The sequence below is a fragment of the Bombus flavifrons genome, chromosome 7, assembly GCF_040668555.2.
Source record: "Bombus flavifrons isolate JBK064 chromosome 7, iyBomFlav1_principal, whole genome shotgun sequence".
NCBI lineage: Eukaryota > Metazoa > Arthropoda > Insecta > Hymenoptera > Apidae > Bombus > Bombus flavifrons.
Genome location: NC_138448.1, coordinates 8612471 through 8625339, shown reverse-complemented (window position 1 = coordinate 8625339; position 12869 = coordinate 8612471). Strand labels below are relative to the sequence as shown.

General features: G+C 36.5%; 1 protein-coding gene across 36 annotated transcripts in view; it reads left to right on the top strand.

Moving 5' to 3' along the window:
* The window catches only part of CaMKII (Calcium/calmodulin-dependent protein kinase II), a 157649-nt gene that overhangs the window by 104772 nt on the left and 40008 nt on the right, over positions 1 to 12869 (top strand). For 25 of the 36 annotated variants that reach the window (XM_069116922.1, XM_069116941.1, XM_069116923.1 and 22 more), the window contains exon 11: positions 7256 to 7345. The exons of the other annotated variants lie outside the window; for them this stretch is intronic. In XM_069116922.1, coding sequence (XP_068973023.1) covers positions 7256 to 7345 — 90 coding nt within the window. The remainder of the gene's footprint in view (positions 1 to 7255; positions 7346 to 12869) is intronic. 36 annotated transcript variants of the gene reach the window in all.

Sequence of the window (12869 nt, the reverse complement as noted above, 5' to 3'; positions counted from 1 at the left end):
TGTAGAAAACGTGGAAAATATTTCGTTATTTTCAAGAACGAACAGAGTCGTAGAATCTAGCCGATTTCTAGTTTCTAAAAAGTGAAAGAAAAAGACGTTAACTCGAATCTCGGGAATCGTTATTAAATGAGAGGCAAATTTATAAGTTGGGATTGCTTCTTATGCCCAATTAGAGTCTCCTAATTCTTCTAAATGCTCGTGCACGTGTATATCGTGGTCATCGAGTTTCTTTCTCGAGAGAATCTCTTTTTTCGATGTTCTCTCCGGCTCCACAAGATTTCGGCACGGCCTCTTGAAAATTCATCGAATCGATAAATCTCGAGGTGTCGACGAGACCCCTAAACGCCATCGGAATTTATGTGAAGGTACTTTTATATTTAACACACGTCCTCCTTTACGTGTGTACATACGTACATATATATATATATATATATATATATATATATATATATATATATATATACGTAGATATATATGTATGGATAAATATAAGCCAGGAACGAGTCCATAAATTTCCGAGCGGCAAAAAGAATCCATGAATCTCCGAGCGAATTCGGTTTTTCCGGATGAGAGAACGCGAGCAAACGAGACCAATCGTTCTCTCTTACTCTCTCTCTCTATATAATACCTTCCTCCCTTTCTCTGTCTGTCTATATTTCTTAATCTGACTGATTTTTTTGACAAGGTAACGCGAAGTGGGTCGGAGGTGCAAGGACACACCCTTCATCTCTGAACAATATCAAAAAATAATAATAATAATAATAAAGAAAGAAAGCTCTTTCGACGCCTCTTAACCGAAAGAAGATGCATCTAATCGATAAACGATAAGCTGTGCTTGCACATCACTCACTCATACACATATACATATGATACACATACGTAGGAATTGGACTTATAAGGCTCTAATCGAACAACAAACGATACAGTTCGTGGGAAATTCCGATACAATCGAGTCGATCGTTCTGTTACACTGTTCGAAACAATTAGGCCGATTCTCTGTTCGATTACTACCATCATGGTTGATTTCGATCCCCCACTACTTCTTCCTTGCATTATCCTTACCGCTAGCTGTAGCTTGAGAAGCTTGAGAAGTCGACAGATTTCCGCTGCTAACGATTTTATCGCCGCTTATGGCACGCGTGTAAAATTTCTATGTTAGAATTTCTGTGGCACGTAATGACGAAGACGCAGTGGGGGAATTTAGCCTTGAACTATAATTGATGAATACCGAATCGGAGGATCGAGCCGGCTACGAAATTTCTAGAATAGAATATTTCTAAGAACGTCTTCTAGAAATGTCAATATTTCTAACAATAGATTTTTAAAATAAAAATATGTCGAGTGACAAAATCTTCCATTAGAAAAAAATGATCGATGCAGCTAGATTTTAATAGAAAGATCTGAATTAATAAATCAAAGATTTAGAAATCCATAGGAAAATCGTCTAGATTTTAGAGAAAAAGAAATATCTTTTGTTTGTTTGTCCGTGGAAAAATTATCCCGAAATTAAAGGAACGAGATTTTCCTCGGTCTGAGTCGGAATGGAAACAATTTGCAAATTATTTCGCGAGAATAAGGTGATTTCTAAACGAACAATTTCAGAACGAGACTCGAGACAGGAATGTTCCGCACGAACAATCGTTCTCGCGTCGCATTTGGCATGGCTGCGCTTTCTGCTTCGCTTTCTTTTTTATTTCGTTTCACGCCTGCTTCTCCGCTGTCTAGCCCCGTTGCTCGCATTTCTTATCAACGGAAAGGCAGCACGGCGGAAAGGGTCGTTTTCACACCAAACGTCCGTTTACGAGGTTCCTTCGCGTCGAGGCAACGAGTTTCCGCTCGATTTCTGACAGAGACCTCCTCCCTTTAAGTTTTAAAACTTTCCGAAGAACCGATGAAAATTCCATTTCGAAACTTTATCTATATTTCACGAATACCTGGTGGAAGTGTTATTTCCCATTATATCCCTCCGCGTTCACATATAGGAGACATAAGCTTCTACAAAGATATGATAGAAACTATTTTTAGAAAATTTAATGCGTACAATTTCATTTCTATGAATTTTATTTTTGATAAAATAATCGTTTTGAAATCGACCGGTATCTCTTTTTGCTATTTAATTTACTTGTGTTATTTTTTCTTTTCTACTTCATTTGTTTAAGTACATAATCCTCTTACTTAATAAGAAAAGAATATATAACGATGTTTTAAAATCAATTAGATATTTACGCCTGTTACGTGAATGAATAAAATCTCGATCAGTATCATAAGAAGTATACCTTAACTTTGTTTCAATCTCCAAACCAAAACAAGTACGATGTTAATAGGATGTTTAACTACATTGATTAATACTACTACAATAATTAATCCTTCACAGGCAAATTGGGTTTATATGCGAGTCTTTTTGTTTATTGGCTAATCCTTCAAAAAATCGAAGAACATCTCGACGTACTTCTCAAAGCTTTGTCATTAAAATGAAAATTCAGAGGAAAGAAGTTCAAGGTAGTAACAAATTCAATTTTCGTGTCTACGGACAATTATACAAGTGCCTTATATATGCCCCTAACAATCATACGCGATATTATATTTATTATACGTTATATCCTTGACGTTAATTCACTAGTAATACCAATTACACGATACTAGCCGTAATAACGTAGTAAAAAGACAGCACATTAAAATAAAGGAAAGGATAAAATCATAGGAAACGGCGAAACGGTGTTGCCTCGGCGGAAGCGAAGCCTGGTGGCGGAAGTAGATAAGAACACCGTGCGGACCGCGTGGAAGTCGTGAGGTTTCCGGTAACTCGAGTTCAACCCCGAAAGTACACGGATATTATACGCCAGGGAGGAGTTTCGTTCGTTATATTTATACCAACGTCGGAACCGAGTGCCCTCCATCCTTTCCCGCCATTTTTCCTCCCAACATTTCCCAGCGGTAAATTATCCAAGAGGCGCGTACAAGAACGATTCGCCTTCTTCGAGGCGACTCGCACATTCGCAATAATTGCGTCCTCTCGCGTGATTCAATTTTTCTTTTCGCCCTTCGTGACGAGAGGGCGGAAAGAATCGCGCGTTTTCGCCACTGTTATTTCCCAGGTTCCTATCTACGTACAAATGTTTTTCCTTAGTTTTCATTGAAAAAAATGGGAGCACCGGTGAAGCCCGTGAAAGCTTCCGGATAACGGCCGTTTCAATTCGGGTTGAGTAATGAATTTTGGATAGGATGGGAGGGAAGGCGCTCGTTGGAAGGTGGAAGCAAGGTTAAGCGGTGTTCTTTTTTTTATGAGTTAGGGGAGTGGTTAGGACACACCTCGTAGAAGCTTTCAGAAACCACCATGCTCCCACCGACGAGTTACCATAAATTGACACTCACCGATGAATTCTTTAGCATGATATTCCTATCAGCCAGTGGTTTCAGGAGAATTGCGTTTTTGTTATCTGTAGGGCAAATGAACTGTTGTATTATTTATCGTGGAATGGCTCGACCATGAAAACTGTGGTAGATAGCAGTTTATTGTAATTCAAATTACGGGGCAGGATTGCTCTTTAATGTCCATTTAATCGATCACTATTGTAGTTAATATTGCTTGAAGTAATTTATGAATAATTTGATCAACTGGCTATGGTATTTTTGTAGCGGACTAGGATAGCTACGTTTTTATCGTAATATCAATCGACGAAAAAGAGTATCAATTTATGGTAACACGATTCATGAAAAGGTACATTACCTGAAAGTATCATTTAATCGATTAATGTTGCAATTAATATTACTTGAAGTAATTAATAATTCATTTGATCAAATAATTGTATTATTTCAGAAGTAGATTAATTGTATCACCTTTGAGTAATTCAAGTAAAACTTTCCGTTAAAGCATCATTTAATCGATTGTAATTATTTTGAGGTGCTCAACGATTAATTTGGTCAACGATCGATAGCACTTGGTTTCACAATTTACACCGCGAACAAGCTGAGAAATACAGTAATGTAAGCCACGAGGAATATATTACACAGATGAAACTATCGAAAGTTAATCTTTGATAAAAGCGTTTTCATCGGACACGTACTATGACACGAATTATACAGCAATTAAAAATCGAATAAAAAACCGCCAAAGAACTGGCCTGTCGATCCTAACTCGCCACGACACCATCGCAAAAATGTTCTACCCCCAAAAAATGAAACTATTTCGACACGCAAACGCACGCCGCTCAGCATGCAAATTATGGTACCATTATTCTTTTCTTTCTTTTCTGTTCCCTGTTTCTTTCGTTTTTGTGAAACGTTGCGACGCTTCGCTGGCACGGAACGAAGCCGAGCTCTCGAGAGGAGCCATCAGAAGGTAAAGACGAGAAGACCATTGTTTTTTTTATTTCCCTTTCTCCTGGCACCGATACGTCGTCTTGAGAGCATCGGCAGAGTTGCTCCAATTTTGTCTGATCACGATATTTGTCTCGCATGCAGAACACGATGCACTGTTTTAACGTTCTACACCATAAAACCCTGTGAAAAACCATTCTCCTTCACTCTCTCATGTTTTCTGTCCTGTTCCTTTCTTCTGCGTCTTCTTTCATCTTTGTCTCTTCTTCTTCTTCTTCGTTTCTCCTGTGCGGTCTGCATCCATCTTCTATCTAGCTTCTTCTGCCTCTGGAAAGTTAGATTACTTGATCTGTTACTTAGTTAAGATCTAATAATCATCTAAGATTATTTCTTGTCTGTCTTTCAAAGTCCCCTGCCTGACGAATCTTTTGGAAACGTGGAACTGTGATTAGATAGCATGGACGATTGGATAGAGGATCTTCTTGTTGTAGAAACCAGATCGATGTAACGATAGAAGTCAGTTGAATCGTTTCTTTTTTTGAATTTTAACCCTTTCATGATCGATGAGTAGAATGAGTAGAATATAGATAATAAAAATATTTGTTTTCCATGAAAACAATCTTACTTTTAGTTCACGAAATACTTTGAAAGAAATGTATTCTGTTTAGTAATAATTCATCAAAAGTAATTTTTTCCAAGAAGAGATATAATTGGCTCTGGAAGGGTTAAATTATGAGAAATTTTCATTGCCTTGAAGATGTGATAGTTAACGGTACGTGTCCTTATATGTATTATTAATTATAACATGATAAGGTGAGTTGTTAAAGACACTAGCTTTCACCAGACGCTTTTACAAGTATCGTTACGTCGATCTCGATGGAAAGTCGACATCGCTTCGACCATTCTGGGAACCGAACGAAGTCGAAGTTTCTTCGACGTCGAAGGTTTCCCCCCTAGAAGTCTTTTTTCTCTATACTTTCTCGATTCTTTCTCAAATTTCAACTCTATAATTCATTCTAGCGATCGAGATATACTCGTGTGAAATTTCGTTGCATAACCCATTCGAAACCCTGGTGACGCGCCACTTACATCACACGAAAGAAACTCGTGTTATCATTGTCAGTCGGCAGTCGGAGAAATAAATCATCTAAAAGGAATATTACACAGAATATTATGCAAAATTAATTGTTCAAATAATTGAAATAAGTAATTTTAATTTTTCACAGAAACTTTCTAAATTTACAACGGTGCAAGTTTAGGCTCTTGGATAACTTTTTCTAAAATTTATCTAGAAGCTTATTTCGTATCCTTTTATTCCTTTGATACGAGTTTTCCATTTTAATTATTATCGGTTGTTTTGGTATTTAGAAATATTTCTGACAAAGAAGCGACTAATCCAAATAAATAAGGATTAATAAATAAAAGAATTAAGAAACATTAATATCAAGAAATGAAAGAATCTTCTGAATAAATCACATTTTCCAATACAAAAAAAAAAATAAGTGATACAACATCACGACTCTTGAAACCTCGTAATAATAGCTAATAATATATTTTTTCAATTAGAAATCGGTCTCGAATGGGTTAAAATAGAAATTTTCTGTACCCTTCAAAAGAATTTGTACGACGTTTCCTCCTTTCTACAGAAAAATTCTTGCTGCATCGTTGTAACATTTAATTTTCTGACGACGTTCCATAATCAACGAGCGTCCTTTGTCAAACAAGAAAGAAAGGAGGAAGCACGTAAATGGAGGATAGGTGGTTCCCATTCGCTCACCCCCATTGTTGCCTCAACTTCGTTCCAATCTCACCGCGACATTTACTGCTCTTTAGAGCGCGTTTCCACGGGAACGGCTTCTGATAGAATAATTCTTGTTCCTCGAAGGAAGCGCCCAAACAAGATCGTATTCAACGACGTTAGCCGTTCGATCAATTCTTCAACGTATTTTCTTCCGGCTTCTTTATATCGCCTCGCTATTTTTACAAGAAAAAGATACGAAAATGTGCACTTGTTGATGGCAGCTACGCTTCAGCACAATTTCAGATTTCTCGAAATTTCAAAGTAGAATGTCATTCTATGCACTTCATTGACGATTGTTTCACAGCTTTTCCGTTATCTAGGTTGATTAGGAAATTCTATTGCCTGTGTTCTTTGAATGGAAAGAGATCAATTATTTTAACTGGAATTTCCGTTAATTAATCTTCAATATAAAATTCGTATTAATGTTAGTTATATATTATTGATTGATTTTTAATAGAATAATCATTGTTGTTTATGAGATCTTCTGTCGTCTTGTGATTGCACGTTGAATCTTTAATTTTTATTTTATTAAAATTCTACGACTTCCGTTGCAGACATTTTCTACGTGAAATTGCCAGCAACAGTCAATTTCCATAGTTCATGTTTCGACAATTAAAATATGTAAATCAGTATTATGTAGCTGCAATTTATGAAAATTCCCAAATAAAATTAAAACCTAGCGATAGAATTTTCCAATCAGCCTAACAAGTAATCGAACGATCTATTGGATCAACAAGAATTCTCTATCCTCCTCTAAAGACACATGTCTATCTTGATCGCTAAAAACAATCTTCACCAAAACTGTCTCCGAACTTCTACCAAAAAAAAAAAGAAACTCAACCTTCTTCGATCTCAAACAAATCCCAATTACTCCTCCAAAAATCCTCAAAATCGATCCTGCGATCGCCTCGTGCAAAGTGTGTGCTCTCGCTATGGTCCGTCCTTGAGACAAAAATTAATCACAAACATCCACCAGCCTAACCTTACTTCTGCCAACTATTCTAATCTCTTTTCTTTCACTTTGTTATTGTCTTTCTCTCTCTCTCTCTCTACTTTTGTCTATCTCTGAAATCACTATTTCCGCTCATTATCCAACGAAGCCAATGCCGATTTACTGAAACGCTCTGCGTGCTCCAGGTCGGAGCATCATCACGAAGAAGGGCGATGGCTCTCAGGTGAAGGAATCGACCGACAGCAGCACAACGATCGAGGACGATGACGTGAAAGGTAGGACCACCCAGAAATCCTCTGTCACTTCTAGAAAAAAAAAAAAGAAAATCTTCTCTTCTAGCCTCCCCCTCTTTTTCGTGTGTTTTGTCCCCGGTTCACAACACCCCCTCCCCGAAATTATAGGGAGACGATCCTCGTTCTAGAAGATCGTTCAGATACGTGCACCCAGTTTGGTATCTTATTTTATGCCACCCACGAGTGTCACGAATCTTTTTAGGAACCTGGCCGCACCGAGAAGGTGCCTCCCGCGGTCTCAACTTCTCTCTTTCTGTGTTCGTGTCTTTGGTACGTTTCGTACCCTCGTGTACGCTTGGAATGCTGCGTGGCTGATCGAAGAGATCAGAGTAAAATTTTCACTGTAATGTCTGTTATCTTTATTAACGAGTTGAGAGTTTGGGATGGCTCTATGAAGGCTGTCATCGATCTTTAGTGCTGACCAAGAGGTATTATAGTTGTTATCTTGAGAGTGATAGTGAAATTTTGAGGCACAACATTTTATATTATGTTTACTAGTAAATATTGTTTTGGTAATTAAGGAATATTGGGATCGATATACTGATAATTGCGGTGAATCTTCAAAGGATGGATTTAACGTATCGTAAATTCATTCTTTCGTGTTTATGGAAAGAGAAATACTCTGTAAATTGATACTTTGAGATCGATGGAATATTTGGAATCATTCCTTCGTGTTTCACATTTTCAATTCTACAAAATACTATGATTAATTTTCTAGGCATTACAGCGAGAATACAAGGAATATCGCGTTTATTTTGAAGCTTACGTATTTTATCAACTCTCCTACTTTTTCCTAGAAATATTTAACGCCACCCTTGCAATTAGAGTAAAAACCATAGAACAAAATATGATTAATATGAACTGTTCGAGGCAATCAGTATTGGAAAAGGAAAACACTAAAATTCGAAATAAATAGATTTAACATCCCCCCGACAATTTCCTTGAAATTTCACTAAAATTCGCAACTATAATTACTTCCTTTCAAAATTCTCTCGTGCACGAATTCATGGCAATTGCAGCGTCCAAAAGAATCGATGCAGCCAGTAGCACGGTTCAATAGATTCGAGATCCGTTTGGACTCGAACTTGCTATCGGAAATTGGCGATGTCGCGAGAGGCCAGGATCGAGTAACACTATTCGTCGACTCTAATGTAACCTGGAGTTTTCGAGCCTGGCCCCAAAGTTACCTTCGATGATCGAACGACGATCGCTTTCGATCAGCTCGACACGATTCAGCGCGCGTAATCCGCGCGTACACGCGGCGCGGGCTGCTCACAGCCTTTTGGACTCGTTAATTGTTCGAGCCCTGAACCGGGACAGTTAATTCTCCCAGCGAGATTCCGCTAATGGATCGAATCTGAATTTACCGCTCTACTCGCGCCTGAAGCGCGGCTATAACTGGATTTCTCACTGCCACCGCCAGATCCAAAACGGAGTGGCCTTCCCCAGTGGATTCGGTCGAAGATAATTGCACCCGAATTTACATTTTGCTTTTCGATCGTCGAAACGCCTATCGTGGCGGTCGAGAATCCAGTTTTTAGACCATTTCCGGTGTTTGTCTTTTTACGTGTCATGGGACAATAGTGGAAAGGATAGCAAGTGGATATACAGGGTTATCGTTAGATTGTGGATGTTTATGGATTTATGGATATTATAATTCTCTATTTTTTTTTTCTTTTTTTAGAGAATTCTTCGATAGAATCGATCAACAAGACCAACAGTTTTGGTGTAACGAAGTTTTTTGCAAACGATAGTCGTGTTTCAAAAAGAAAATTATTTATACATATTAGCCTTCTTGCTATTCTTATTTTTATCAGCGTCATCAAAGTGGAACCAGTAGAGCGTAAAGATAATATAGGTAGTATGCAAGAAAGATACGAAACTGGTATATATGTACAAAATGTCGAAAATAACGCATTTCTATTAATTCTCGTTCATTCTTGCACATTTATACTTGTTTGTAACTCATAACTGCACAAACATCCACAGTCTATACGTTACAAATAAAATAGACAGTTCAAACGTTTTGAACGTTTTAAAAAATTAAAAAAAAAATTTAAAAAAAAAAATTGTTGAAGATATATATCTGTTGTATTAGTTCGTAAGCTAATTCAAGATATATTTCAATTTCTTTGACAATTTTCCTTCTACCTGCAAAGTGTTGGAACCATTCATTCCTTTCTTAACGACCCTGTATTCTGCGAATTGATTAAATCCTTAATATCCACCCTTAGATAATTTGGAAACCGACGATAATTTTTCGGTCGGTTACGTCTCCCCGGTTATTTATATGACAGTTCTCTTTTTTATTTAATTGAAGTGGAGTAAATATAGCTCGTGTATGGGTATAATGGTTTTTTCTGGAAATTCGATAAAAAAATCTCTTCGTGGTCCCTTTGCAACGTAACGAAATCACGAGCAGGCACTTGCGCGCGCATATCGGCCTATTATTAGAGAGATAGTACTCCTGCTCACGTGCAAATCGATCGTTGGACAATAGCTCGAGTAGTTAAGTATCCCCCTCGTTGCTTTACTCCGTCCCTCCCCCCTTTTCAACCTTTTGCCCTCTCCAGCTACGATCCACCTTATATTTGCGTACACTTGTGCCCCGATTACCGATAGACATACATGTGTATATACATGTGCATATTGGTAAACCTGTCGCGGAGGTTCGTCGATTGCGCGACAGCCTTTACTTTGTAGACTACCATTTATAATGGTTTATTTTCCTACCCGTCAAAACTTTCTTTTTCCTTTGCAATAAATTCTTCGTATACTGTTATATATTATTTTTCAACCGGATACAATGGATTTGGAATATATTTGAGCGAAATTTATTTCGTTTAATCAATTCTTACAGATGTTTCGAGAAATTTGTTCAAGGATACAGATCTTCCTGGGTCTCTTTGCGTAATTGAACCAACATTGTTAACAAAATTTTACAAGTTACAAATTTGATAATGAAATTATACGGATAATTTCACTTTGCTATTTGACGCGAAAATTGTTAAATAGTAAAAAGCTTTTTAGGCAATAGAATTGCTATAACTATTTATCGTTAATATATTCAGTAACGTTAATTAATCTCATTGTGCAAAAGGATCCGGATTAAATTTATGTTTATATAAAGCTCGTGTTATAAGCGGCAATCGAACGAACCTCCATAGCGCAGCCATGAGGAGCGTGTTTACTGTTGAAAGGTAGAGAGCTTTACTCGTCGTTGCCCACCGAATTTGCAGTGAAGCTGTACTATATATCTTTCTCACGAAACTATCTCTCTCTTCGCTTCTTTGTAGACGCATAACACACTTGTGTATCGCTACTTTTGATCCGCTCTACCGCGGATTTCCTCTTTTCTTGTATTATAGTCTGTTCGTCTATCGTATCTTTCTACTACCGAAGATCGTTCCCTACAAATTTTTAGGGGATTTGGTATAGTCGTTTTCGCTGTACGTTGCGATAAAGATCATTTTTACCCAATTGGGAATTTCAATTCTTTCTTGATTTCAACTCTATTCATTCATTTCGTCACAATTCTGTTATTATTGGCTCTACTATCTCTTGATTTCACTATTTTGTAATGACAATTATTTATTTAGTTTACAATTAGTCAATATTCTATTGTTTATCAGTTCTACTAGTATTCACCAATCTCACTACTATTCTATGGTGACAACCATTCATTTCCATTATTCTACAACTAGAGAATTCAAGTCCACTATTTTACATTAACTTTTAAGATATTCAACTGTACACTAAATTCATTAAATATAATACAATATTTAACAGCGACATCATTATATACACTAATATTCTCTTTTTATAATAGCCAACGAAACACTGGAAAATGAAGTACTAAAATTTTTCTAACATTCCAAGATTCGAACCGTAATCATTCTAGTAAAAATCAAACGCTCTGTCTATTCTACCATAAGACTTTCAAAGTCTCTTGTACTTCTTTCAACTATTTCTGTCGCTGAAGTTCATTACCATGTAAATTACACTCACTAACACGCCCAGAGATCAAACACACCCTCTTTATCGCAACGCGATCGCGTCCGACTATATCCATTTGCCTCGTTCAACCCACGTGAACGTATACGTATAACCTGATACTTAGTAAATCTTTGACTGTATGTGTAATAACTACTTCTCGTCGTCTGTCAACGGCTCTGTCTACTTACCACTACTTAGCAGAGACGTATACTACTCGCCTACCGAGGTAACACTCGAAACCGTGTACAGTTTGTATTTCTGTCGACCTAAATTCTAGCCATCGAGTTTTCGTTATCGTACACCATCGAAACCCGCCCTAATGAGCTGTCGCTGAACCGTTCCTGATTAACTCTCTATTCTAACCATCTATTCTTTCACGACTTCTCGTTGATCATGATCGATTACACACTCGGACACGATCATACTGATCATAGCACTCTCATTTATGCATAGAAGACAGAAGCAAAAGTAATAGAAGTTATTGAGAAATTTTTCGATTTGACGATAGATATTCCTGAATGCTTCCAAAAGATTTTTTGGGAGAATTTAAAGCAATATTAGAAGAGTTATGATATTTTTTGTTATTAATCGAGACATTTCCATTATCGTAAAAGAGTGATTGTAGAATAATCTTTTTAGTTATTTGATATTCGATGGGTATTTTCATATTCGGCATTATCTTTTTGCTTGAACTGTTAATTTATTTATTATGAAAATTATGAAAATTATTAATAATTTAATTAATATCCTTCGATTCCATAATATTAAAAAATTGTTCCTTTGCTTGGATACTTGTAATAGTAGATTAATAATATTTTGCAATGTAAAAATTTATTTTAATATCTCTTTGCAATTTCGAAATATTTAGAAAAAATTTAATCAACGCTCCTTGATTCGATTTCAATTTAGTTGAAATACCTAATTTGAAAAAATACCATTAAAAAGAAATTTGATTATATCTTTTATAATTTTAGGGGAATTGAAATTTTTTGAAAGTATGTGGAATAATATCAATCGTCTTTATAAGGTTAAATGTTTTATTCCACGTGTTTCTGAAAGTTGTTCCCTTCGGTCAGCTTTAAACTGTTCTTTTCTTTGCGGTATATTTGGAGGAACTGGAAGCCTTCGTTTTTCGCATACATTGCCAGAGCAGAATCATTCAAGACCTTTTTACAGGATTGTACTTTCGCGAGTGCAATTCGTAATTCTCTTTTTAAAAACATCTCTCTGGTTCTTTGCTTTCTCTTCAACAGAATTTTTCTTCGATATTTCTTCCATGTACATTTTCTTACGGAAAATTGTTATATCAAATTGCATTATTCCCGCATTCAAATGAGATTAAACAATTTCCCGCCAAACGATAATTATACGCAGTGGTAAATTCGAATAATTTAAAACCTAAAAACTTTCTTTTCGCACCATACTCGTATTCGGATGCGATTAGAAAAATTGACGTAAAGTGTCGAACATGCGAAATTATAAGGTTAAAAAATCTGGAATCTAAAAATTT